Source organism: Oncorhynchus keta, chromosome 14, assembly GCF_023373465.1.
Source record: "Oncorhynchus keta strain PuntledgeMale-10-30-2019 chromosome 14, Oket_V2, whole genome shotgun sequence".
Lineage (NCBI taxonomy): Eukaryota > Metazoa > Chordata > Actinopteri > Salmoniformes > Salmonidae > Oncorhynchus > Oncorhynchus keta.
The window spans coordinates 76,413,459-76,440,045 of NC_068434.1; the positions used below are offsets into that span (position 1 = coordinate 76,413,459).

Consider the following 26,587-nt stretch of genomic DNA (forward strand, 5'->3'; position numbering starts at 1 on the left):
GAGTGCCAAAATTTCTAAAACCTGTTTTCGCTCTGTCATTATGGGGTATTGTGTGTAGATTGCTGAGGAATTTTATTTATTTAATCCATTTTAGAATAAGGCTGTAACGTAACAAAATGTGGAAAAAGTCAAGGGGTCTGAATACTTTCCAAAGGCACTCTATTTTAATTTACTCAATCTTGGGCTTTATCTCAAAACACAATGAATACAGGCCATGACAACACATTACATAGCCAATTTAATTAAATTGAATCAGCCTTTTACGGTAATAAATAATTTATAAAATCATACCCATACAACATTTTTAAACAAAAAACAATACACAATTGTCAGTTCTCAATTCGACACACATTTCTTCCTTTTCAGTTACACCATTCCATTTCCTGATTACAGACAGCAGATAGCCTCCTATGATACAGCCTATTCACAAATACTAAAAGTTCCCTTGAAAGTAGATTCATGCACACAACCTTGCTCACTGAAAACAAACAGAAAGGAAAAGACCCACAACAGTAATAACGTCACCAAATGTCCAACCTTTTGGCAGGCTACTAAAGCAGGCTGAGTTGTGACGCACGCCTTGACTTCACAGTTGCTACTGTATGCCTTCATCCTGACCGGTGCCAACCCAAAAGTAAATGAAAGTCTACAGAGTAAATAAGGCTGCAGCCGCACCTCTCCAGTTTTCCTCTCATAGTGGTAGAGGCTGCTCCATCAGCAGAGGGAGCGTGGTGAGGCTGTGGTCAGGCCACAGAAAAGGGATTTTGTTTGTGTGTGTGTGTGCGTGTGTGGGGCGACAGAAGGGCTTTCCCAAATATTCATGATACATTTCGATAACTCCCTTCAGTTACAGACGACAAACTTGCTATGCTGGGTAGCCATTCTGAGTCGCCATCTCTTTTGCAACTACAAGCATTTGAGGCTCATTATTACCCTTATTCATCCTGCAACATAACACAACAACATGATACAGCACTAGTTTATCATGACAGTACAGTATTAGCATACAAGCTGTCCAGCCTTTCCATATGAATGGTTAGGCAGGAGGGCTTTAAGGCTGAGCAGTGACTCGAAGCTGTGACAGTCTTCTGTGTTGTGTTGGTGAGGGGATGCAAGGCTGACAAGCTGCTAGTTGAAGTACAGGCAGAGTAATAACAGAGTAGATTGTCTCTGACGCCATAGCCTCCATTTCCAGGCTTTCTCACTTTTGTTGGGAAACAACAGCCGCGCGATGATTGAGACTTACGAGTACGGTGATGCGAGACTACTGAGGCCATGGTCTCAGAGGCCTGAGGAATTCCTTAGCCTGACCCGTAGAGGTGCAGGGGTCTGGGGCTCCGCAGGCACGATGGACCCTCTCTCTGGTTCCTACTGCCAGGCTGGTTCACTGCACACAGCATGCTGAGGAGGGCGAGCATCGACAGACAGATGTGTTAGAGACTGCATTATCATCATATAGACATGGCTTACCTCAGTACTGATCTGTGAGTAGATTTCTGTTGAGTAATTAAGATTTCCAATGTATTCAATACACATGGCAATAAAAAGGTATAATGGCTGTATTACTGTCCTGTATTATGGGACAAGCACAGAGACTGAGGATGTGTACCAAATGGCACCCTATTCCATACATAGTTCAGCCCGGTCAAAAGTAGTGAGCTATGTATGGAATAGGGTGGCATTTAGGATACAGTTGAGAGCATTAGGCCTAGACTTTACTGCTTTGTTTGTAGTTAGCGTAGTAGTAGTAGTTTAAGGTCACCAGCCAGACAGTCTTGGGCATTGCTGTGACCCCCCCAGCTGGAGAGCTGCCAACATGACATGAATGACTGTGGCCGCCGGTGTGTTAAAATAACAGCAACGTAACAAGCCATGTTTATGAAACCTGAATCTGTTCCAAATTCATTGAACCCCCTTTGCACATAATTCCTCTGGAATTTCTAACTCGAAACAGGATATTGTCTGGCTCTACTATATATCAACTAACCCCCTCCCTCGCAGCTAGTGTGTGTGTTGTCCAAGTGTGTGCATTGTGCATGTTTGTGTTCTGCATGTGTGTGTTGTGACTGGGGGGGGGAATCATTCTCCTTGGTTATAACCAAGTCTCACTTTCACAAGTTGGGTTTTATAGGTCAGAGGGCAGAGCAGCGCAGCGCTGTGCAGGACTGAGCTGAAATCAAAGATCCAGATGCTCCTACGGGGAGGCCAGCATGGTAAGACAACAGCTTGTATTTTAGTAGTGGTTAAACCTCCACTGAAGGGAAATTTCATTACAGCTTCTCACTTAACCCCTGGTTAAGTAAATGACCAGTCTGCTTAGCTGCAAGCCCCTGTGCTGGGAAGTTCTGTGACGCACACCCCTACACCAGCACGTACACAATATCTAAGGGGAAATGTGAATACTATGCTATCCTCACAATAATACTCACAACTTCTCACAGATTCTGATAGAGGCTCTCGATCCATTGAAACATCTTTTTGGGTCTCTAGCATCTGAAAGACACAAAAAGACTCAAAATCATGGGCCAAAATGTTAGCGTGGGATTTTTATATATACTAATATCTAAAGTCAAGTCATCGCTATTCCTACCTTGATCTGTTCTTTGAGGTATTCAGCTCTGGTCATTAGGCTCTTGATCTGCAAAGTGAGAGGTGGTGTTTAGTATGTAATCCATCCACAGTCATCCACATTCTCCTTTCTATAACGTCTGATGATGATGAGGGTAGACCAAGGTGGATGGCTTCCTATAATGACCCTTTAAAAGACAGATCTGTTGTGGTAGAATAATCATCCTGACCGAGACAGAGGCAGCTGCATCCACCCAGACTCCCAACATTTTATATCATATTAACCTCAGCACCAAGGCTGTAATACTATCAAATCACACCCAAAGTAAGATTACAGCTGTAATATTAATGTATTAACCTTCCAACTATTTCAAGGCTGGTGTTCTTATATAAGCCCAGGCATATTGAACTGGGAATTACAGCCCTGAGTTAAGAAAGGCTGAACTGTGCTCAAGAGATGAACCAACACACATGGAGACCATTCCTAGCTGCAGTCTTGGCTCTTTGTGTTCTCACACACATGCTTTTGATCTGCAGTCCTCCCCAGCGTTCGATTATTACAGCCGCATCTGAATTTACTTAAGCCAAGCGCCCATAAAACTTCAAATAGGGAGGTCTGTGAGCCCAGCTTTAAATCTCTCTCCCTCTGGGGTTTGTTGTTGAAACATTGTTGTGTGTTGTTGACCTGGTTGCTTGCAAAACAAATACTCAAAACACAAAAGAATAACTTTCCTTCACCACTGAATATTAATACAGTCAAACTAACTGAAGTAACTGTTGTAAGAGTATACCTCTCCAACTAAATGTCAAGGGAAAGGCTTGGCTATTTCACCTGACCATTGCTAGTGCAGTGGATACCATTATAGTGTCACATGACTGATATTGTTATAGATTTTTTAAATTTCACCTTTATTTAACCAGGTAGGCCAGTTGAGAACAAGTTCTCATTTACAACTGCGACCTGGCCAAGATAAAGCAAAGCAGTGCGACACAAACAACAACACAGAGTTACACATGGAATAAACAAACATACAGTCAATAACACAATAGAAAAGTATATTTACAGTGTGTGCAAATGTAGTAAGATTAGGGAGGTAAGGCAATAAATAGGCCATAATGGCAAAATAATTACAATTTAGAAATTAAACAAGCTGCTCTGACAGCTGATGCTTAGTGAGGGAAATATTAGTCTCCAGCTTCAGTGATTTTTGCAATTTGTTCCAGTCATTGGCAGCAGAGAACTGGAAGGAAAGGCAGCCAAAGGAGGAGTTGGCTTCGGGGATGACCAGTGAAATATACCTGCTGGAGTGTGTGCTAAGGTTGGGTGCTGCTATGGTGACCAGTGATCTGAGATACGGCGGGGCTTTACCAAGCAAAGACTTATAGATGACCTGGAGCCAGTGGGTTTTGCTACGAATATGAAGTGAGGGCCAGCCAACGAGAGCACACAGGTTGCAGTGGTGGGTAGTATATGGGGCATTGGTGACAAAACGGGTGGCGCTATGATGGACTACATCCAATTTGCTGAGTAGAGTCTTGGAGGCTATTTTGTAGATGACATCGCCGAAGTCTAGGATCGGTAGAATAGTCAGTTTTACGAGGTTATGTTTGGCAGCATGAGTGAAGGAGGCTTTGTGCGAAATAGGAAGCCGATTCTAGATTTAATTTTGGATTGAGATGCTTAATGCGAGTCTGGAAGGAGAGTTTACAGTCTAACCAGACACCTAAGTATTTGTAGTTGTCCACATATTCTAAGTCAGAACCGTCCAGAGTAGTGATGCTAGACGGGCAGGCGGGTGCGGGCAGCGATCAGTTGAAGAGCATGCATTTAGTTTGACTTGCATTTAAGAGCAGTTGGAGGCCACGGAAGGAGTGTTGTACGGCATTGAAGTTCGTCTGGAGGTTTGTTAAAACAGTGTCCAAAGAAGGACCAGAAGTATATCAGAGAATCACCAGCAGCAAGAGCGACATAATTGATGTATACAGAGAAGGGTCAGCCAGGAATTTTACCCTGTGGCACCCCCATAGAGACTGCCAGAGGTATGGACAACAGGCCCTTTGATTTGGGACACTGCTCTATCTGAGAAGTGGTTGGTGAACCAGGCGAGGCAGTAATTTGAGAAACCAAGGTTGTTGAGTCTGCCGATAAGAATACGGTGATTGAGTCGAAAGCCTTGGCCAGGTCGATGAATACGGCTGCACAGTAACCGATGGCGGTTATGATATCGTTTAAGACCTTAAGCGTGGCTGAGGTGCACCCAGATTGCATAGCGAAGAAGGTTTCGGTGGGATTCAAAATGTTTGGTGATCTGTTTGTTAACTTGGCTTAGAAAGGCAGGGGTAGGATAGATTTTTATTTTACTAGGCAAGTCAGTTAAGAACAAATTCTTATTTTCAATGATGGCCTAGGAACAGTGGGTTAACTGCATTGTTCAGGGGCAGAATGACAGATTTGTACCTTGTCAGCTCGGGATTCGATCTTGCAACCTTTCGGTTACTAGTCCAACGCTCTAACCACTAGACTACCTGCCACCCCTTATAAGTCTGTAACAGTTTGGGTCTAGAGTGTCTCCCCCTTTGAAGAGGAGGATGACCGCGGTAGCTTTTCAATCTTTGGGGAATCTCGGACAATATGAAAGAGAGGTTGAACAGGCTAGTAATAGGGGTTGCAACAACTGAGGCGGATAATTTTAAAAAGAGAGGGTCCAGATTGTCTAGCCCAGCTGATTCGTAGGGGGTCCAGATTTTGCACCTCTTTTAGAACATCAGCTATCTGGATTTGGGTGAAGGAGAAATGGGGAGGCTTGGGCAAGTTGCTGTGGGGGGTGCAGAGCTATTGACCGGGGTAGAGTTGGCCAGGTGGAAGGCACGGCCAGCCGTAGAAAAATGCTTATTGAAATTCTCGATTATCATAGATTTAATCGGTGGTGATAGTGTTTCTTAGCCTCAGCGCAGTGGGCAGCTGGGAGGAGGTGCTCTTATTCGCCATGGTTTTTAGTGTCCCAGAACGTTTTGGAGTTTGTGCTACAGGATGCAAATTTCTGTTTGAAAAAGCTAGCCTCTGCTTTCCTAACTGCCTGTGTATATTGGTCCTAACTTTCCTGAAAAGTTGCATAAAGCGGGGGCTATTTAATGCTAATGCAGTAAGCCACAGGTTGTTTTTGTGCTGGTCGAGGTTTGGAGTGAACCAAGGGCTATATCTATTCTTAGTTATACATTTTTTGAATGGGGCATGCTTATTTAAGATGTTGAGGAAAACACTTAAGGGATAACCAGGCATCCCAGGTCAATATCCTTCCAGGATACTGGGGCCAGGCGAATTAGAAAGGCCTGCTTGCTGAAGTGTTTTAGGGAGTGTTTGACAGTGATGAGGGGTGGTCGTTTGACCGCGGACCCATCACGGATGCAGGCAATGAGGCTGTGATCGCTGAGATCCTGGGTGAAGACATCAGAGGTGTATTTTGAGGGCAGGTTGGTCAGGATGATATCTATGAAGGTGCCTGTGTTTATGGATTTAGGGTTGTACCTGGTAGGTTCCATAATAATTTGTGTGAGATTGAGGGCATCTAGCATAGATTGGAGGACGGCTGGGGTGTTAAGCATATCCCGGTTTAGGTCACCTAACAGTACGAACTCTGAAGATAAATGGTGGGCAATTAATTCACATATGGTGACTAGGGCACAGCTGGGGGCTGAGGGGGGTCTATAACAAGCGGTAAAAGTGAGAGACTTATTTCTGGAAAGGTGGATTTTTAAAAGTAGAAGCTCGAACTGATTGGCCACAGACCTGGAAACCATGACATAACTCTGCAGGCTAACTTCACCCCCTTTGGCAGTTCTATCTTGGTGGAAAATGTTATAGTTGGGGATGGAAATTTCAGAATTTTGGTGGCCTTCCTAAGCCAGGATTCAGACACGGCTAGGACATCCGGGTTGGCGGAGTGTGCTAAAGCAGTGAGTTCATCCACCTCTGGCCTGCTCGCCTCCCTACCACTGAGGAAGTACAGTTCCCGCTCAGCCCAGTCAAAACTGTTCGCTGCTCTGGCCCCCCAATGGTGGAACAAACTCCCTCACGACGCCAGGACAGCGGAGTCAATCACCACCTTCCGGAGACACCTGGAACCCCACCTCTTTAAGGAATACCTAGGATAGGATAAGTAATCCTTCCCACCCCCCCCCCCTTTAAGATTTAGATGCACTATTGTAAAGTGACTGTTCTACTGGATGTCATAAGGTGAATGCACCAATTTGTAAGTCGCTCTGGATAAGAGCGTCTGCTAAATGACTTAAATGTAATGTAAATGTAAAAAAAAACTTAGGGAGGAGGCTTCTGATGTTTACATGCATGAAACCAAGGCTTTTACGGTTACGGAAGTCAAGAAATGATAGCGCCTGGGGAATAGGGGTGGCTACAGGGCCTGGGTTAACCTCTACATCACCAGTGGAACAGAGGAGGAGGAGTAGGATAAGGGTACCGGCTAAAGGCTATAAGAACTGGTCGGGAACAGCGAATAAAAGGAGCAGATTTCTGGGTGTGGTAGAATAGATTCAAGGTATAATGTACAGACAAGGATATGGTAGGATGTGAGTACAGTGGAGGTAAACCTAGGCGTTGAGTGAATGTACAGACAAGGATATGGTAGGACGTGAGTACAGTTGAGGTAAACCTAGTGCGTTGGGAACAGCGAATAAAAGGAGCAGATTTCTGGGTGTGGTAGAATAGATAAAAGGTATAATGTACAGACAAGGATATGGTAGGATGTGAGTACAGTGGAGAAAACCTAGGCGTTGAGTGACGATGAGAGAGGTTTCGTCTCTGGAGGCACCAGTTAAGCCAGGTGAGGTCTCCGCATGTGTGTTGGGTGGGACAAAGGAGTTATCTAAAGCATTTTGAGCGGGACTGAGGGCACTACAGTGAAATAAAAACAGTAAGAAATATTCAAGACAACAGTAGACAAGGCATATTGTTAGAGAGAGGCATATAGCAATCACAGGTGTTGATCAGGTGAGCTAAGACAACAACGGGTAAATGGCGATGAACGGACAGAGTGGGTCAGTTAGGTACATACAGGGCCTGAGTTCAAGGCTGGGGCCGACAGGTAAACAAAATGACCTATTATTGAAACAGTCCAAGGGGCATCAGCTATGTAGCCGAATGATCATAGGGTCAAAAGAGCAGCAATAGGTGAGTCAGGGTGCAGTTCAGTAGTCACTACTAAGCTAGGCGAGTAGGGGACACAGCGTTCAGAAAAGCTAGCGGGCCGGGGCTAGCAGATGGTTCTTCGGCGCATCGTAACAGAACAGCCTGTTGAGACCACATTGGGCGATCATGTCGGGAGTCCAGTCGTGATGGATCGGCGGGGCTCCGTGTCGACAATAAAGGGTCCAGGCCAATTGGCAAAGGAGGTATTGTAGCCCTAGAATTAGCTGGTATATGGGTGATATACAGTGCCTTGCGAAAGTATTCGCCCCCTTGAACTTTGCGACCTTTTGCCACATTTCAGGCTTCAAACATAAAGATATAAAACTGTATTTTTTTTGTGAGGAATCAACAACAAGTGGGACACAAACATGAAGTGGAACGACATTTATTGGATATTTCAAACTTTTTTAACAAATCAAAAACTGAAACATTGGGCGTGCAAAATTATTCAGCCCCTTTACTTTCAGTGCAGCAAACTCTCTCCAGAAGTTCAGTGAGGATCTCTGAATGATCCAATGTTGACCTAAATGACTAATGATGATAAATACAATCCACCTGTGTGTAATCAAGTCTCTGTATAAATGCACCTGCACTGTGATAGTCTCAGAGGTCCGTTAAAAGCGCAGAGAGCATCATGAAGAACAAGGAACACACCAGGCAGGTCCGAGATACTGTTGTTTTTTTATTTTTTTATTTCACCTTTATTTAACCAGGTAGGCTAGTTGAGAACAAGTTCTCATTTGCAACTGCGACCTGGCCAAGATAAAGCATAGCAGTGTGAACAGACAACACAGAGTTACACATGGAGTAAAACAATTAGCAAGTCAATAACACAGTAGAACAAAAAAATGGGCAGTCTATATACAATGTGTGCAAAAGGCATGAGGAGGTAGGCGAATAATACAATTTTGCAGATTGACACTGGAGTGATAAATGATAGGTAGAGATATTGGTGTGCAAAAGAGCAGAAAAGTAAATAAATAAAAACAGTATAAAAAACAGTATGGGAATGAGGTAGGTGAAAAAGGGTGAGCTATTTACCTATAGACTATGTACAGCTGCAGCGATCGGTTAGCTGCTCGGATAGCTGATGTTTGAAGTTGGAGAGGAGATAAAAGTCTCAGGCAGCAGAGTACTGGAACGAAGGCGGCCAAATGAGGTGTTGGCTTTAGGGATGATCAGTGAGATACACCTGCTGGAGCGCGTGCTACGGATGGGTGTTGCCATCGTGACCAGTGAACTGAGATAAGGCGGAGCTTTACCTAGCATGGACTTGTAGATGACCTGGAGCCAGTGGGTCTGGCGACGAATATGTAGTGAGGGCCAGCCGACTAGAGCATACAAGTCGCAGTGGTGGGTGGTATAAGGTGCTTTAGTGACAAAACGGATGGCACTGTGATAGACTGCATCCAGTTTGCTGAGTAGAGTGTTGGAAGCCATTTTGTAGATGACATCGCCGAAGTCGAGGATCGGTAGGATAGTCAGTTTTACTAGGGTAAGCTTGGCAGCGTGAGTGAAGGAGGCTTTGTTGCGGAATAGAAAGCCGACTCTGGATTTGATTTTGATTGGAGATGTTTGATGTGAGTCTGGAAGGAGAGTTTGCAGTCTAGCCAGACACCTAGGTACTTATAGATGTCCACATATTCAAGGTTGGAACCATCCAGGGTGGTGATGCTAGTCGGGCATGCGGGTGCAGGCAGCGATCGGTTGAAAAGCATGCATTTGGTTTTACTCGCGTTTAAGAGCAGTTGGAGGCCACGGAAGGAGTGCTGTATGGCATTGAAGCTCGTTTGGAGGTTGGATAGCACAGTGTCCAATGACGGGCCGAAAGTATATAGAATGGTGTCGTCTGCGTAGAGGTGGATCAGGGAATCGCCCGCAGCAAGAGCAACATCATTGATATATACAGAGAAAAGAGTCGGCCCGAGAATTGAACCCTGTGGCACCCCCATAGAGACTGCCAGAGGACCGGACAGCATGCCCTCTGATTTGACACACTGAACTCTGTCTGCAAAGTAATTGGTGAACCAGGCAAGGCAGTCATCCGAAAAACCGAGGCTGTTGAGTCTGCCGATAAGAATTTGGTGATTGACAGAGTCGAAAGCCTTGGCGAGGTCGATGAAGACGGCTGCACAGTACTGTCTTTTATCGATGGCGGTTATGATATCATTTAGTACCTTGAGTGTGGCTGAGGTGCACCCGTGACCGGCTCGGAAACCAGATTGCACAGCGGAGAAGGTACGGTGGGATTCGAGATGGTCAGTGACCTGTTTGTTGACTTAAATAGTAATAGTAATAGTAATATATGCCATTTATCAGACGCTTTTATCCAAAGCGACTTACAGTCATGTGTGCATACATTCTACGTATGGGTGGTCCCGGGGATCGAACCCACTACCCTGGCGTTACAAGCGCCATGCTATACCAACTGAGCTACAGGGACCACACTTGGCTTTCGAAGACCTTAGATAGGCAGGGCAGGATGGATATAGGTCTATAGCAGTTTGGGTCCAGGGTGTCTCCCCTTTGAAGAGGGGGATGACTGCGGCAGCTTTCAATCCTTGGGGATCTCAGACGATATGAAAGAGAGGTTGAACAGGCTGGTAATAGGGGTTGCGACAATGGCGGCAGATAGTTTCAGAAATAGCGGGTCCAGATTGTCAAGCCCAGCTGATTTGTACGGGTCCAGGTTTTGCAGCTCTTTCAGAACATCTGCTATCTGGATTTGGGTAAAGGAGAACCTGGAGAGGCTTGGGTGAGGAACTACGGGGGGGGAGCTGTTGGCCGAGGTTGGAGTAGCCAGGCGGAAGGCATGGCCAGCCGTTGAGAAGTGCTTATTGAAGTTTTCGATAATCATGGATTTATCGGTGGAGACCGTGTTTCCTAGCCTCAGTGCAGTGGGCAGCTGGGAGGAGGTGCTCTTGTTCTCCATGGACTTCACAGTGTCCCAGAACTTTTGGAGTTGGAGCTACAGGATGCAAACTTCTGCCTGAAGAAGCTGGCCTTAGCTTTCCTGACTGACTGCGTGTATTGGTTCCTGACTTCCCTGAACAGTTGCATATCACGGGGTTGTGAAGAAGTTTAAAGCCGGATTTGGATACAAAAAGATTTCCCAAGCTTTAAACATCCCAAGGAGCATTGTGCAAGCGATAATATTGAAATGGAAGGAGTATCAGACCACTGCAAATCTACCAAGACCTGGCCGTCCCTCTAAACTTTCAGCTCATACAAGGAGAAGACTGATCGGAGAAGACTGATCAGAGATGCAGCCAAGAGGCCCATGATCACTCTGTATGAACTGCAGAGATCTATAGCTGAGGTGGGAGACTCTGTCCATAGGACAACAATCAGTCGTATATTGCACAAATCTGGCTTTTATGGAAGAGTGGCAAGAAGAAAGCCATTTCTTAAAGATATCCATAAAAAGTGTTGTTTAAAGTTTGCCACAAGCCACCTGGGAGACACACCAAACATGTGGAAGAAGGTGCTCTGGTCAGATGAAACCAAAATTGAACTTTTTGGCAACAATGCAAAACGTTATGTTTGGCGTAAAAGCAACACAGCTAATCACCCTGAACACACCATCCCCACTGTCAAACATGGTGGTGGCAGCATCATGGTTTGGGCCTGCTTTTCTTCAGCAGGGACAGGGAAGATGGTTAAAATTGATGGGAAGATGGATGGAGCCAATTACAGGACCATTCTGGAAGAAAACCTGATGGAGTCTGCAAAAAACCTGAGACTGGGACGGAGATTTGTCTTCCAACAAGACAATGATCCAAAACATAAAGCAAAATCTACAATGGAATGGTTAAAAAATAAACATATCCAGGTGTTAGAATGGCCAAGTCAAAGTCCAGACCTGAATCCAATCGAGAATCTGTGGAAAGAACTGAAAACTGCTGTTCACAAATGCTCTCAATCCAACCTCACTGAGCTCGAGCTGTTTTACAAGGAGGAATGGGAAAAATGTTCAGTCTCTCGATGTGCAAAACTGATAGAGACATACCCCAAGCGACTTACAGCTGTAATCGCAGCAAAAGGTGGCGCTACAAAGTATTAACTTAAGGGGGCTGAATAATTTTGCTTGCCCAATTTTTCCGTTTTTGATTTGTTAAAAAAGTTTGAAATATCCAATAAATGTCGTTCCACTTCATGATTGTGTCCCACTTGTTGTTGATTCTTCACAAAAAAATACAGTTTTATATCTTTATGTTTGTAGCCTGAAATGTGGCAAAAGGTCGCAAAGTTCAAGGGGGCCGAATACTTTCGCAAGGCACCGTATGTACACCAAACTGCAGTGTCACTGATCTATTACGTTAGTAGCTTTTATTCAGAGAAACATTCACATGACTACCAGAGAATGCTCCTGGGTGTTGTGTCCCAGATATAGCTGTGCTGGTTTGGTCTCAGAGACCTGGTGTGTGTATGTCTTCAGGTGCTCTGTTCTGTTATGGCGAGCAATGAACCAGGTCTCTCCTCACCCCCTTACCTCACATTCTCACCTAAACCCTCATCCACCTCACCCCCAGTAACTCACCTCAATCCTCTCATTCACCTCACACTCAGTAACTTATCTCACATTCTCACCTAAACCCTTTCATCCACCTCATCCCCAGTAACTCAGATTACTTTCTCACGAAACCCTCTCATCCCCAGTAACTCACCTCACCGTGGAGCAACTCTCTCCGGCGCCCCTGGGCTTCAGCTGGAAGACAGACATAGAGGAGGAGGAGAGGGAGAAAGAGAAGGAAGGAGGGTGGGTGGAGAGAATATAAAGAGATGAATCACTGCTCTCCCAATCACCATGTTTGCACAAGAGTGGGTATTTTACCGAGCCAGTTTGGTTGTGATAGCCCACTGAGGCTCAGGGGGAACCCTTGAAACTGAAGCAGCCTTTCTTCAATTAGCCTGCCTGAGGAGGAGGGGACCAGTTCTCCAGCAGCAAGGCATTCTGGGAAGGGAATGTAATCAACCAAAGGCTATAGCAAGACAAAAGGGACAATGTTTTCTCCCGCAGTCCCCTGGTCTCGCTGACGTGCCACGGTCCCGTTCCCCCGTTCCATCATGATTATTTAACGACTCAAGCCGTCTCTTCTCTATTAAGATAGATAATAGTTTTTATTTGTTTCCAGTGTGTAATAACACTGAGAAATTAACTGTTGGGCTCTCAATGGGAACCAGATGCCAGCGAGCGGCTCTATACCACACACAGGGCGCTGGCACCAGGTCTCATCCACAGCTCAAAGCCACATCTGGCTCCAGCATCATCATCCCCATCCCGCCTGCCTTGCCTCCCTCCACCACTAGGACCATCTCCCAGATGAGGCCATGTGGAGTCAGGGCTAATAGAGACCAGGCCACAGCCTAGAGGAGTCTAGTCCACATACAGACACTGAGCCAGAGCGCTGAGGAGAGGAGACCATTATGGGCCACCACTGCCACAGTCTCTCTTTAATAACAATAACAGCCAGCCAAAGCTGAGGGCTGGAGACACAGCAGGCACTCAGGGCAGGCTCTGCTGCAGTCTCTGATGTAATAGCCTCTTAATTCTGGAGATTGAATTACTATGTTACTCCCGGACTCCTTGCAGGCTTGTAAAATCACACCTGTGTTTATTAGAGTCCATGCAGCAGACACTGTATGTGGCATAGATGACTGACTCATTGTTTTCCCCATCTAAAGGACTAATATAGTCTATGTGGGATTTTCAGTGAGTTGATCTTACCTGCCAGGGCTAGCAGTAGTTCTCCCAGACTCTGCTGGTACAGAGCCAGTGTATCATGGTCCTCTATCCCATTCTCCTCCTGGAATGCAATACAAGTATGTTATGAAAAGGGAAGATGTCCCACTATGGCATAGTAGTCCACTCTCAAGAAAGCCCCCAGATCCCATAGCAGCAGCCTTCAATCCATCCTGCTGTAGACAGCATCTACAAGCCACTACCACCCTCTCACTCCTCTCTGGTAGTCTCCCCCGAGCTCCATCATCATGCCCTGCTCATGGTAACCAGTCCCCTCAGCTTACCATGGCGATGGCTGTAGATGCCAGCTCCAGAGCAGCCAGCACCCGTGGTTGGTCACGGGACATCTCTGAGAGGGGGGGAGAGAGAGAGAGAGAGGAGAGAGAGGGAGAGAGAGATAGACCTGAGGCCTTCTCAGAACACCGCCTCTGGGTACTTTTCAATACCCAGTTACATTTGATAACGTGCTCCTTCTGAGTTATGAATGTGTTATCAAGTCCTTATGAAGGCTCCCTTCAAATAAAGTAGGGTTTAAATTAGGTCCTCTATATAAGGGTCATGAAATACAGTATTTATGATGTACAGCAGGTAAAGTTAGCTGTATTACCTCTCAGGATGTCTCTGGTGGACTTGAACTGCTCAAAGCAGAGGCTGTTGTCTGCAGACACCAGAGCTTTCAGCTCCTCTGCCCTGGACACGTACTGACTAACCTGCAGGAACGGTTTATATTGCTGTCATTCACTTCATTCTATGATGTCATCCATAGCATGTGTTTTTCTTCCATGCCATATGTTATTCAAATAATTTCAGTCGAGACTTTGGGGTATGAAAATACAATAGACCAAATATACTTTTAATCTGTACCTTTTGCCTAAGGGCATCTTTACGCAGTCTGTCTGTCTCATCTGGAAAGGGGAGAGAAGATACATTCCTTAGACAGTTACCAATAGTGTTCTGATTATGTCATCTCCAGTTCTGTGAGCTTGTATCACTTTTCAGTTGATGTTGGACTGTGGTACGGAATTAGACATTATATAGATGAGAGACCTGAGAGAAGTTGTTATTGTGGCAGGTAGGGGCTGTGCATGTTGCTCTTACAGTGAATGGCGGGGACAAAGTGCTCTAGTGAGCTGCAGTACAGAGACAGAGCAGCTGATCTATCCCCCTCCTGGTCCTTCTGAACAGCTTTCAGGACCAGATCCTTCTGCAAGAGGAGACAGACAGGGAGTCACACCAATACATATAACTCTCTTTCACACACCCGTATGCACCCACACGCGCTAACACACACACACCGCTTTCCCCAGGCTCTCTGCATTGGGCATGTGCTCGAGGTCCACCCAGGGGTGGGAGAAGAACTGAGCGAAGGTGAGGCGGGTGTCAGGGTCCCTGTCCAGCAGCCGCAGCAGTAAGTCCCTGCAGTTCCTGGACACTCTGGCCCCTGCAGGCAGCTGAGACACACAACACAACCAGAGAACCACAATGTTTTTATAAGAAGTTGCAACACATACTTTGTGTTATCCTTGATGATTTTAAATGCAGTGTTTCCACTTGTGGCTGGAATTATATTTTTAAAATTGTCGAATAAATTATATCTATCTTCCAACTAATTACACTCTGTCCTGACCACTGGATTGAGGAGGAGACTGTAGTACCCACTCCGGCACAGGAGTGTCCCTTCCAACAAGAAAGCACTGTGAGATAAGGTTTATTGGGCAAGTGTGCCACCATGTGGTGGAAAATATACTCACAGGGGAAAGAATGATTCTTCTAACAGCAGTCACAGAATGAACAATCATTGCCACCACACATTTCTTTAGATAGATGTAACAGAGCTTACCTCGATGGGCTTGTCACTGCGGATCTTCTCCTCCAGTTCAGCATAGGATCTGGAGGCAAATGGTGCCCGGCCAAATAGTGTCTCTACATACAGAAGTAAGAACAACAAATAAATGATAAGAATAAGTGAGAAAGCAATATAAACTTAAACCATCTTTGGCATTCAAAGCAGTAACGTTGAAGTTTGATGTCACTGAAATGTCTGGTTTGTGCTTAAGAGAGCATAGAGGAGTTCTTGAGGAGATAGTGTTCTATTTAATTGCACGGAGAGATGAGATAGTTATCCATTTAAATCTGTGCTCTTACCATACAGGATGACTCCCACAGACCAGAGGTCGACCCTGGAGTCATACTGCCGTCGACACACCATCTCAGGGGCCATGTAGAGAGGAGAGCCCCTCAGAGCACTCTGCTCATCCCACGGAGACATGTAACTCGCAAAGCCAAAATCTGACAACAGCATAGGGCAAAAATGTTTTAATGCTCAGTGCCCTAGACTAGCCTCAGTCAAGACTTTGATACACCTGGTAATACTTGGAGCAGCTTTACAAAATCGTCTAATGCATGATTCAGTGGTGCAACTGTTGCATTCCATCATTTTAAATGTCACAACTGAATAGCGCAGAGACAGTGCCACCAATAACCTCTGGCATATTGGCACTGCTATGATTTCACAGCTATATCACAGTCCCATGGTGATGAAATGCAAAATATGAATAAAGATAGAAATGTGACCATAAGGAATACTGTATGTAAGTATGATTGTGGCACTTGCCAGTGTGCTGTACCTGCTAGTTTAAGAACAGAACCATTGAGCAGAATGTTCTGGGGTTTCAGGTCCAGATGGGAGATGTTATGATTATGGAGAAACTGAAGAGCGCAGGCTGTTTTCAGACATGTAACAAGAGAAGAGGGAGTAAGAGAGAGAGTGCCTTATTGCTGTTGGTCCCACCATTTTTTGTTATATGTATACTTTGACAATGTAAGTAATATAACTTGCCATGTCAATAAAGTCTTCTGAATTGAATTGATTTCAGTGGGAGAGAGAAAGAGAGAGAGAGAGATAGTGGGAGAGAGAGAGAAAGAGAGAGAGTGGGAGAGAGAGAACTGCTCAACATCATTAAATAGTTCTCTAAATAATGTAGGCTACTTATACCCAACGCACCACTGACTCTGGTGTGACTCACCTATCTGCTGCAGGAAGAGCCGAGCCACTCTCTCAGGTAGCAAGCGCCTACTGTGGATGAAACGGGACAGGTCCCCACCAGAACACCACTCCAGGATCAGATAGATGTTTTCACTGTCCCACTGACCAATGGCAGGGAACACAATTAGACTCAATTCCCTCAGACAAGGATATGAAATGTAGCCTGCTGAGTCCCAGATCAGTTTGTGCTCTCTTGTCTGGCAAGCAATGTGGGAGTCAGGATAGCCTATGAAATGTACTTATATGAGTGGGGATGGGCTGATTAAATATTGGGCTGATTAAATATTAAACTGATTGTAAACCTGAAAGTCCTTCAGCTGAACAATGTGAGGGTGGCGAACAGTTTTCAGGATCTCTATCTCAGTCAGCAGGTTCTCCATAGACACCTTGTTCAGAGTCTTCTTCCCAACCACCTTCACTGCCACCACCTCCCGGTTGTCCCCCTGCACACACAGATCCAGTAGTCTGAACAATGCTCTAGTCTGGGACATGATATCAGTTTGGAAGCCAGGCTACAGGGGAAGTCTTAAAACTGTCATTTCTATTAGGGAAGTTGCTACTATTTACTTGTGTTGTTTATGCAAGTAGTTGTGCTTATAGGCTAGCTAGTAGCTAGCTAATTCGGTCTGCAACGAATGGCGTACCTTTCTGTAGGCTTTGTAAACTGTCGCATAGGTGCCACTGCCCAGCCTCTCTGTGAGAATGAAATTAGCCAGTTTCGGTGGGGCGAAGCTCGAAGCCATGATGATGATGTTCACAGTTGCATCAAAGTTGCTGTGGACCCTTTCACTGCTGCAAAGTGCACTAGAACATATATAGAGGAAGTTGGTCTATATAATTCAAATTTAGCTACAAAAGCAATGCCTATATCTGACCAGACTGAAGTGAAACAGGAACGTCTACAACAATGGCTGTTGCAGCTAGCTAGTACAGTACTACATAGGAGATATGTTGAGCTGACTTGCTGCTACCTAGCAAGCAATTATTTTTTAAATATATTTTTTTAACTCAGCCCATCTTCTATACTTCTCAGAAATGTGTATATTTATACAATTTACCGTCATTCAAGTATAAATACTGCCGAATTTGCAGAATGATTCTTCTTCTTCAAAGTTGTTATGGGCAGACTATACATACACCTTGGTGTAATTGCCGCCACCTACAGTACATGGTATTGACACCAACAATATTTCAATTTCGGGAAGGGGGGCGAAATAAAACAACAAAAATCAAACAACCGTCCCACTCCTCCAGTTACATTCAAATCACATCAATACACAGACTCCGGTGCCTGTGAGTTGCAGAATGATTGTTTACAGGGCTAGCTAGCTCCACTGTGAACATGCTGTCGTTGTCAGCTGGCAAAACACGTCAACTCGTCGATGATCCAAACCATGGCACATTTTTTCTACTGCCCCCTACCGGTTTGATATTTAATACTCAGCCTTATCTGTAAATGTTATCCAGAGAAGACAACCTCACATTTATTGAAATAGTAATCAGTCATTGCTACAGTAAAACTCTTACTATGTATGTGGCTTTTACAATAGCAGCATCAAGCCGACATTAACGGACTATTCTAAATGTGAAAGTTACAAAACAAAACTAAAGCGCAAGAGGGCGCTATGACTCCGTTCCCTATCCCTGTTGATGGCAGGAAGACTCTATTCCCAGTTGCTGATGAAAGCGAATAGTAATTTAAAGATGGCGGAGTGCATGGCAGCACGTTTGACCGCGCAAGAGGAGCAGATAGAGCTCCTCACTCGGGAATTTAGCCTCCTACGCGACGGGTTAAATGGTGGTCCAGAGGTCGCCAGCATTCTCGCCAGTTCTCCGGAGTTGGAGAGCTTACGGAGCGAGAATGAGAAGCTCAAATTTCGTTTCGTGCACCTCCGCCGGGGTCTCCAGGAAGAGCTCGCCCTGGAGGGACAGGGCAAGGGGGGCACAAACAAAGGCCAGGAGAAGACAGGGAAACAACAACCAAAGAACCGCAATTATGATAATAATAAGGTAGCTAGCAAACCACATTAGTGCATGTCAATTGTGTGGTTGTATGTGGCCTGTATAGTGTGCTGTCCAAGTCCAACCAGTAGTTGCCTAGGGAGCATATAGTGGTTACTAGATAGTGCAGATCGGGAGTAGGCGGAGACATTATCCAGCATCTGCCAGATAATAATACGGTCGTCACTAACTTCCGTGGCCACAAAGTAAGTCATGATTATGTCTAAACCCCGACCATTTTATACAATGTATCTTCTTAAAAACGACCACCCCCTCATCACTGTCAAACGCTCCCTAAAACACTAATGCGAGAAGGATATTGACCTCATCCCGTCAGTAGAGGATGCCTGGACGTTCTTTAAAAGTAATTTCCTCACCATCTTAGATAAGCATGCCCCTTTCAAAAAATGTAGAACTAAGAACAGATATAGCCCTTCGTTCACTCCAGACCTGATTGCCCTCGACCAGCACAAAAAACATCCTGTAGCATCGAATAGTCCCCGCCATATGCAACTTTTCAGGGAAGTCAGGAAAGCAAAGGCTAGCTTTTTCAAACAGAAATGTGCATCCTGTAGCTCTAACTCCCAAAAGTTTTGGGACACAGTAAAGTCCATGGAGAATAAGAGCACCTCCTCCCAGCTGCCCACTGCACTGAGGCTAGGAAACACTTTCACCACCGATAAATCCACGATAATTGAGAATTTCAATAAGCATTTCTCTATGGCTGGCCATGCTTTCCTTCTAGCTTCCCCAACCCAGGCCAAAAGCTCTGCACCCCCAGCAGCTACATGCCCAAGCCCCCAGCTTCTCCTTCACCCAAATCCAGATAGCAGATGTTCTGAAAGAGCTGCAAAACCTGGACCCGTACAAATCAGCTGGGCTAGATAATCTGGACCTTCTCTTTCTAAAATTATCCACCACCATTGTTGCAACCCCTATTACCAGTCTGTTCAACCTCTCTTTCGTATCGTCTGAGATTCCTAAAGATTGGAAAACTGCCACGGTCATCCTCCTCTTCAAAGGGGGTGACACTCTAGACCCAAACTGTTAGACGTATATCCATCCTGCCCTGCCTCTCTAAAGTCTTCGAAAGCCAAGTTAACAAACAGATAACTGACCATTTAGAATCCCACCGTACCTTCTCCGCTGTGCAATCTGGTTTCAGAGCTGGTCACGGGTGCACCTCAATCACGCTCAAGGTACTAAACGATATAACTGCCATCGATAAAATACAGCAGACGTCTTCATCGACCTGGCCAAGGCTTTTGACTCTGTCAATCACCGTATTCTTATCGGCAGACACAACAGCCTTAGTTTCTCAAATGACTGCCTCGCCTGGTTCACCAACTACTTCTCTGATAGAGTTCATTGTGTCAAATTGGAGGGCCTGTTGTCCGGAACTCTGGCAGTCTCTATTGGGGAACCACAGGGTTCAATTCTCGGGCCGACTCTTTTCCCTATATATTAACGATGTCGCTCTTGCTGTGGGTGATTCCTTGATCCACCTCTACGCAGACACACCATTCTGTATACATCTGGCTCTTCTTTGGGCACTGTGTTAACTAACCTCCAGACAAACTTCTATGCCATACAACACTACTTCCGTGCCCTCCAACTGCTCTTAAACGCTAGTAAAACTAAATGCATGCTCTTCAACCGATCGCTGCCCGCACCCGCCCGACTAGCATCACTACTCTGGACGGTTCTGACTTAGAATATGTGGACAACTACAAATACCTAGGTGTCTGGCTAGACTGTAAACTCTCCTTCCAGACTCATATTAAGCATCTCCAATCCAAAATAAAATCTAGAATTGGCTTCCTATTTCGCACAAAGCATCCTTCACTTACGCTGCCAAACACCCTCGTTATACTGACTATCCTACTGATCCTAGACTTTGGCGATGTCATTTACAAAATAGCCTCCAACATTCTACTCAGCAAATTGGATGTAGTCCATCACGGTGTCATCCGTTTTGTCACCAAAGCCCCATATACCACCCACCACTGCGACTTGTATGCTCTTGTTGGCTGGCCCTCGCTACATATTCGTTGTCAGATCCACTGGCTCCAGGTCATCTATAAGTCTTTGGTAGGTTAAGCTCTGCCTTATCTCAGCTCACTGGTCACCATAACAACACCCACCCGTAGCACGTGCTCCAGCAGGTACATCTCACTGGTCATCCCCAAAGCCAGCACCTCCTTTGGCCACCTTTCCTTCCAGTTCTCTGCTGCCAATGACTTGAACGAATTGCAAAAATCTCTGAAGTTGGAGACTTATCTCCCTCACTAACTTTAAGAATCAGCTATCTGGGCAGCTTACTGATCGCTGCAGCTGTACACAGCCCATCTGTAAATAGCCCATCCAACTACTTACCTAATCCCCATATTGTTTTTATTTACTATTTTTTCTCTTTTGCACACCAGTATTTCTACTTGCACATCTATCACTCCAGTGTTCATTTGCTAAATTGTAATTGCATTACTACTGTGGCCTATTTATTGGCCACACTGTATATAGATTTTTCTATTGTGTTATTGACTGTACTTTTGTTTATCCCACGTGTAACTCTGTTTTTTTGTCTCACTGCTTTGCTTTGTCTTGGCCAAGTCGCAGTTGTAAATGCGAACTTGTTCTCAACTGGCCTACCTGGTTAAATAAAGGTGAAATGTAAAAAATGATTTTAGACCTAACCACGTTGCCAACCTTTTGCCTAACCCTCCCCTGCCCCTGGTCTCGAAATAGGTTGACAGCTCTGTGTGTAGTCTACTGAACATGCTTATGGAACATCATATGAATATAAGACAACAGATACTTATTGTGGTTTACACTAAGTGGAATGTCAATAACAATATTTGCATGTTTTTGAATTTACACATCTGTGCAGGCAGCAACTCATGAGACTAAACCTGTTGTTGATAAGGAGAAGCCAGAGAACAACAAGAAGGCGGCACATGGAGGGGTTGGTGGCAGAGAGGTAATGATTAGGAACATTACCTCCCAAAGGTCCAATATCCCATACATCTATTCTAGAAGTCCCATGCATGCAATCAAGCGCTCCTTCAAAGTTGTGCAATATCCTTACCAATACCCAAATAATTCCCCCCAGTTTCTTTCCCTAAGTTCCTATAAATCACCATGTTACTCTTTCCAGCTGAAACCTTGGCCTGGCTACATCTCGGAGCGCATGCAGCTGTATGAGGAGCTGAAAAAGGAGAGCGATGCCTTGCTGGCCAGGAGAGCAGCAGACAGCCAGCCCATCACTGTGGAGCTGCCAGATGGATGCAGGGTAGAGGGTCAGGCCTGGGTCACTACCCCCTACCAGCTGGCCTGTGGCATCAGGTGAGGGATCTGGAGCTTATCTTGGACCATGATATCTCTGTCCCATATCTTTTTGTGCTGTGCGGTCACCTCCTATGGCCATTGTCATTGCAAAAACATTCAAAGAAGTTGGCAGCATAGACAAATCTGGGACAAGGAGGATCATGATGTTAATGGGAGACATTAGTTGTACCCTTCTGTCTTTGCCATTGTTTGTAGCAACACATGAGAACTATGTGGTGATGGTGGTATATCGTATTTCTCTCAGTCAGGGCCTGGCTGACAATGCAGTGATTTCCCGGGTGAACGGGGACCTGTGGGACCTGGATAGACCTCTGGAGAAGAGCTGCTCACTGGAGATCCTGCGCTTTGACAATGATGATGCCCAGGCTGTGAGTATAATGTGCCCTCTGGGCTATCATACTCTCTATAGTCTTTGTTCTTGGAGGTAGTAACAGATGTTTCCGCTCCTTGTTTTAGGTGTACTGGCACTCCAGTGCTCACATCCTTGGTGAGGCCATGGAGCGTTTCTATGGAGGTTGTCTGTGTTATGGACCACCCATTGAGAATGGCTTCTACTATGACATGTTCCTCGATGGACCCCAGTAAGCATCTATCATTGTTAAGAAAAACAGGCGTCTTGTCTCCTTTATAAAGTAATGAGCAGAAATGATACAGAGCTGGTGTAGTGAGTAGCCTATGACAGGCGTCTTGTCTCCTTTATAAAGTAATGAGCAGAAATGATACAGAGCTGGTGTAGTGAGTAGCCTATGACAGGCGTCTTGTCTCCTTTATAAAGTAATGAGCAGAAATGATACAGAGCTGGTGTAGTGAGTAGCCTATGACAGGCGTCTTGTCTCCTTTATAAAGTAATGAGCAGAAATGATACAGAGCTGGTGTAGTGAGTAGCCTATGACAGGTGTATTGTCTCCTTTATAAAGTAATGAGCAGAAATGATACAGAGCTGGTGTAGTGAGTAGCCCATGACAGGCGTCTTGTCTCCTTTATAAAGTAATGAGCAGAAATGATACAGAGCTGGTGTAGTGAGTAGCCTATGACAGGCGTCTTGTCTCCTTTATAAAGTAATGAGCAGAAATGATACAGAGCTGGTGTAGTGAGTAGCCCATGACAGGCGTCTTGTCTCCTTTATAAAGTAATGAGCAGAAATGATACAGAGCTGGTGTAGTGAGTAGCCTATGACAGGTGTATTGTCTCCTTTATAAAGTAATGAGCAGAAATGATACAGAGCTGGTGTAGTGAGTAGCCCATGACAGGCGTCTTGTCTCCTTTATAAAGTAATGAGCAGAAATGATACAGAGCTGGTGTAGTGAGTAGCCTATGACAGGCGTCTTGTCTCCTTTATAAAGTAATGAGCAGAAATGATACAGAGCTGGTGTAGTGAGTAGCCTATGACAGGCGTGTTGTCTCCTTTATAAAGTAATGAGCAGAAATGATACAGAGCTGGTGTAGTGAGTAGCCTATGACAGGCGTCTTGTCTCCTTTATAAAGTAATGAGCAGAAATGATACAGAGCTGGTGTAGTGAGTAGCCTATGACAGGCGTCTTGTCTCCTTTATAAAGTAATGAGCAGAAATGATACAGAGCTGGTGTAGTGAGTAGCCTATGACAGGCGTGTTGTCTCCTTTATAAAGTAATGAGCAGAAATGATACAGAGCTGGTGTAGTGAGTAGCCTATGACAGGCGTCTTGTCTCCTTTATAAAGTAATGAGCAGAAATGATACAGAGCTGGTGTAGTGAGTAGCCTATGACAGGCGTCTTGTCTCCTTTATAAAGTAATGAGCAGAAATGATACAGAGCTGGTGTAGTGAGTAGCCTATGACAGGCGTCTTGTCTCCTTTATAAAGTAATGAGCAGAAATGATACAGAGCTGGTGTAGTGAGTAGCCTATGACAGGCGTCTTGTCTCCTTTATAAAGTAATGAGCAGAAATGATACAGAGCTGGTGTAGTGAGTAGCTGGTGTAGTGAGTAGCCTATGACAGGCGTCTTGTCTCCTTTATAAAGTAATGAGCAGAAATGATACAGAGCTGGTGTAGTGAGTAGCCTATGACAGGTGTCTTGTCTCCTTTATAAAGTAATGAGCAGAAATGATACAGACCTGGTGTAGTGAGTAGCCTATGACAGGCGTCTTGTCTCCTTTATAAAGTAATGAGCAGAAATGATACAGAGCTGGTGTAGTGAGTAGCCTATGACAGGCGTCTTGTCTCCTTTATAAAGTAATGAGCAGAAATGATACAGACCTGGTGTAGTGAGTAGCCTATGACAGGCGTCTTGTCTCCTTTATAAAGTAATGAGCAGAAATGATACAGAGCTGGTGTAGTGAGTAGCCTATGACAGGCGTCTTGTCTCCTTTATAAAGTAATGAGCAGAAATGATACAGAGCTGGTGTAGTGAGTAGCCTATGACAGGCGTCTTGTCTCCTTTATAAAGTAATGAGCAGAAATGATACAGAGCTGGTGTAGTGAGTAGCCTATGACAGGCGTCTTGTCTCCTTTATAAAGTAATGAGCAGAAATGATACAGAGCTGGTGTAGTGAGTAGCCTATGACAGGCGTCTTGTCTCCTTTATAAAGTAATGAGCAGAAATGATACAGAGCTGGTGTAGTGAGTAGCCTATGACAGGCGTCTTGTCTCCTTTATAAAGTAATGAGCAGAAATGATACAGAGCTGGTGTAGTGAGTAGCCTATGACAGGCGTCTTGTCTCCTTTATAAAGTAATGAGCAGAAATGATACAGAGCTGGTGTAGTGAGTAGCCCATGACAGGCGTCTTGTCTCCTTTATAAAGTAATGAGCAGAAATGATACAGAGCTGGTGTAGTGAGTAGCCTATGACAGGTGTCTTGTCTCCTTTATAAAGTAATGAGCAGAAATGATACAGAGCTGGTGTAGTGAGTAGCCTATGACAGGTGTCTTGTCTCCTTTATAAAGTAATGAGCAGAAATGATACAGAGCTGGTGTAGTGAGTAGCCTATGACAGGCGTCTTGTCTCCTTTATAAAGTAATGAGCAGAAATGATACAGAGCTGGTGTAGTGAGTAGCCTATGACAGGCGTCTTGTCTCCTTTATAAAGTAATGAGCAGAAATGATACAGAGCTGGTGTAGTGAGTAGCCCATGACAGGCGTCTTGTCTCCTTTATAAAGTAATGAGCAGAAATGATACAGAGCTGGTGTAGTGAGTAGCCTATGACAGGCGTCTTGTCTCCTTTATAAAGTAATGAGCAGAAATGATACAGAGCTGGTGTAGTGAGTAGCCTATGACAGGCGTCTTGTCTCCTTTATAAAGTAATGAGCAGAAATGATACAGAGCTGGTGTAGTGAGTAGCCTATGACAGGCGTCTTGTCTCCTTTATAAAGTAATGAGCAGAAATGATACAGAGCTGGTGTAGTGAGTAGCCTATGACAGGCGTCTTGTCTCCTTTATAAAGTAATGAGCAGAAATGATACAGAGCTGGTGTAGTGAGTAGCCTATGACAGGCGTCTTGTCTCCTTTATAAAGTAATGAGCAGAAATGATACAGAGCTGGTGTAGTGAGTAGCCTATGACAGGCGTCTTGTCTCCTTTATAAAGTAATGAGCAGAAATGATACAGAGCTGGTGTAGTGAGTAGCCTATGACAGGCGTCTTGTCTCCTTTATAAAGTAATGAGCAGAAATGATACAGAGCTGGTGTAGTGAGTAGCCTATGACAGGCGTCTTGTCTCCTTTATAAAGTAATGAGCAGAAATGATACAGAGCTGGTGTAGTGAGTAGCCTATGACAGGCGTCTTGTCTCCTTTATAAAGTAATGAGCAGAAATGATACAGACCTGGTGTAGTGAGTAGCCTATGACAGGCGTCTTGTCTCCTTTATAAAGTAATGAGCAGAAATGATACAGACCTGGTGTAGTGAGTAGCCTATGACAGGCGTCTTGTCTCCTTTATAAAGTAATGAGCAGAAATGATACAGAGCTGGTGTAGTGAGTAGCCTATGACAGGCGTCTTGTCTCCTTTATAAAGTAATGAGCAGAAATGATACAGACCTGGTGTAGTGAGTAGCCTATGACAGGCGTCTTGTCTCCTTTATAAAGTAATGAGCAGAAATGATACAGACCTGGTGTAGTGAGTAGCCTATGACAGGCGTCTTGTCTCCTTTATAAAGTAATGAGCAGAAATGATACAGAGCTGGTGTAGTGAGTAGCCTATGACAGGCGTCTTGTCTCCTTTATAAAGTAATGAGCAGAAATGATACAGACCTGGTGTAGTGAGTAGCCTATGACAGGCGTCTTGTCTCCTTTATAAAGTAATGAGCAGAAATGATACAGACCTGGTGTAGTGAGTAGCCTATGACAGGCGTCTTGTCTCCTTTATAAAGTAATGAGCAGAAATGATACAGAGCTGGTGTAGTGAGTAGCCTATGACAGGCGTCTTGTCTCCTTTATAAAGTAATGAGCAGAAATGATACAGACCTGGTGTAGTGAGTAGCCTATGACAGGCGTCTTGTCTCCTTTATAAAGTAATGAGCAGAAATGATACAGACCTGGTGTAGTGAGTAGCCTATGACAGGCGTCTTGTCTCCTTTATAAAGTAATGAGCAGAAATGATACAGAGCTGGTGTAGTGAGTAGCCCATGACAGGCGTGTTGTCTCCTTTATAAAGTAATGAGCAGAAATGATACAGAGCTGGTGTAGTGAGTAGCCCATGACAGGCGTGTT

The 26,587-nt window shown here is 44.9% G+C and overlaps 2 protein-coding genes across 4 annotated transcripts in view; one reads left to right on the plus strand and one right to left on the minus strand.

Annotated features, from left to right (window-relative positions):
- Positions 1–221: 221 nt before the first annotated feature.
- LOC118370885 (serine/threonine-protein kinase ULK3-like) lies at positions 222–17,939 on the minus strand. Of its 3 annotated transcripts, none has more exons than XM_035756108.2 (17): positions 17,619–17,939; positions 17,205–17,364; positions 16,947–17,003; positions 16,541–16,661; positions 16,142–16,237; positions 15,660–15,803; positions 15,355–15,437; positions 14,810–14,965; positions 14,613–14,718; positions 14,379–14,419; positions 14,122–14,224; positions 13,799–13,863; positions 13,500–13,578; positions 12,439–12,479; positions 2,591–2,638; positions 2,430–2,493; positions 222–1,401 (listed from the first exon to the last, which is right to left on the minus strand). In XM_035756108.2, the coding sequence occupies exons 2-17, from the start codon at positions 17,301–17,303 to the stop codon at positions 1,385–1,387; spliced, it is 1,320 nt and encodes a 439-aa protein (XP_035612001.1). In that variant the 5' UTR covers positions 17,304–17,364; positions 17,619–17,939; the 3' UTR covers positions 222–1,384. The 3 variants fall into 3 exon arrangements, with proteins under 3 accessions (XP_035612001.1, XP_035611999.1, XP_035612000.1); XM_035756106.2 differs by having other exon boundaries at positions 16,863–17,003; positions 17,619–17,936; XM_035756107.2 differs by lacking the exons at positions 222–1,401; positions 2,430–2,493; positions 2,591–2,638; positions 12,439–12,479 and adding an exon at positions 12,538–12,725 and having other exon boundaries at positions 16,863–17,003.
- Positions 17,940–18,219: 280 nt separating this feature from the next.
- Positions 18,220–26,587, plus strand: part of LOC118370883 (threonine--tRNA ligase 1, cytoplasmic-like) — a 28,651-nt gene continuing 20,283 nt past the window's right edge. Inside the window, exons 1-5 of the mRNA XM_035756104.2 lie at positions 18,220–18,570; positions 21,449–21,538; positions 21,716–21,903; positions 22,151–22,274; positions 22,363–22,487. Of these exons, the coding sequence (XP_035611997.1) occupies positions 18,241–18,570; positions 21,449–21,538; positions 21,716–21,903; positions 22,151–22,274; positions 22,363–22,487 (857 nt within the window). The 5' untranslated portion in view covers positions 18,220–18,240. The remainder of the gene's footprint in view (positions 18,571–21,448; positions 21,539–21,715; positions 21,904–22,150; positions 22,275–22,362; positions 22,488–26,587) is intronic.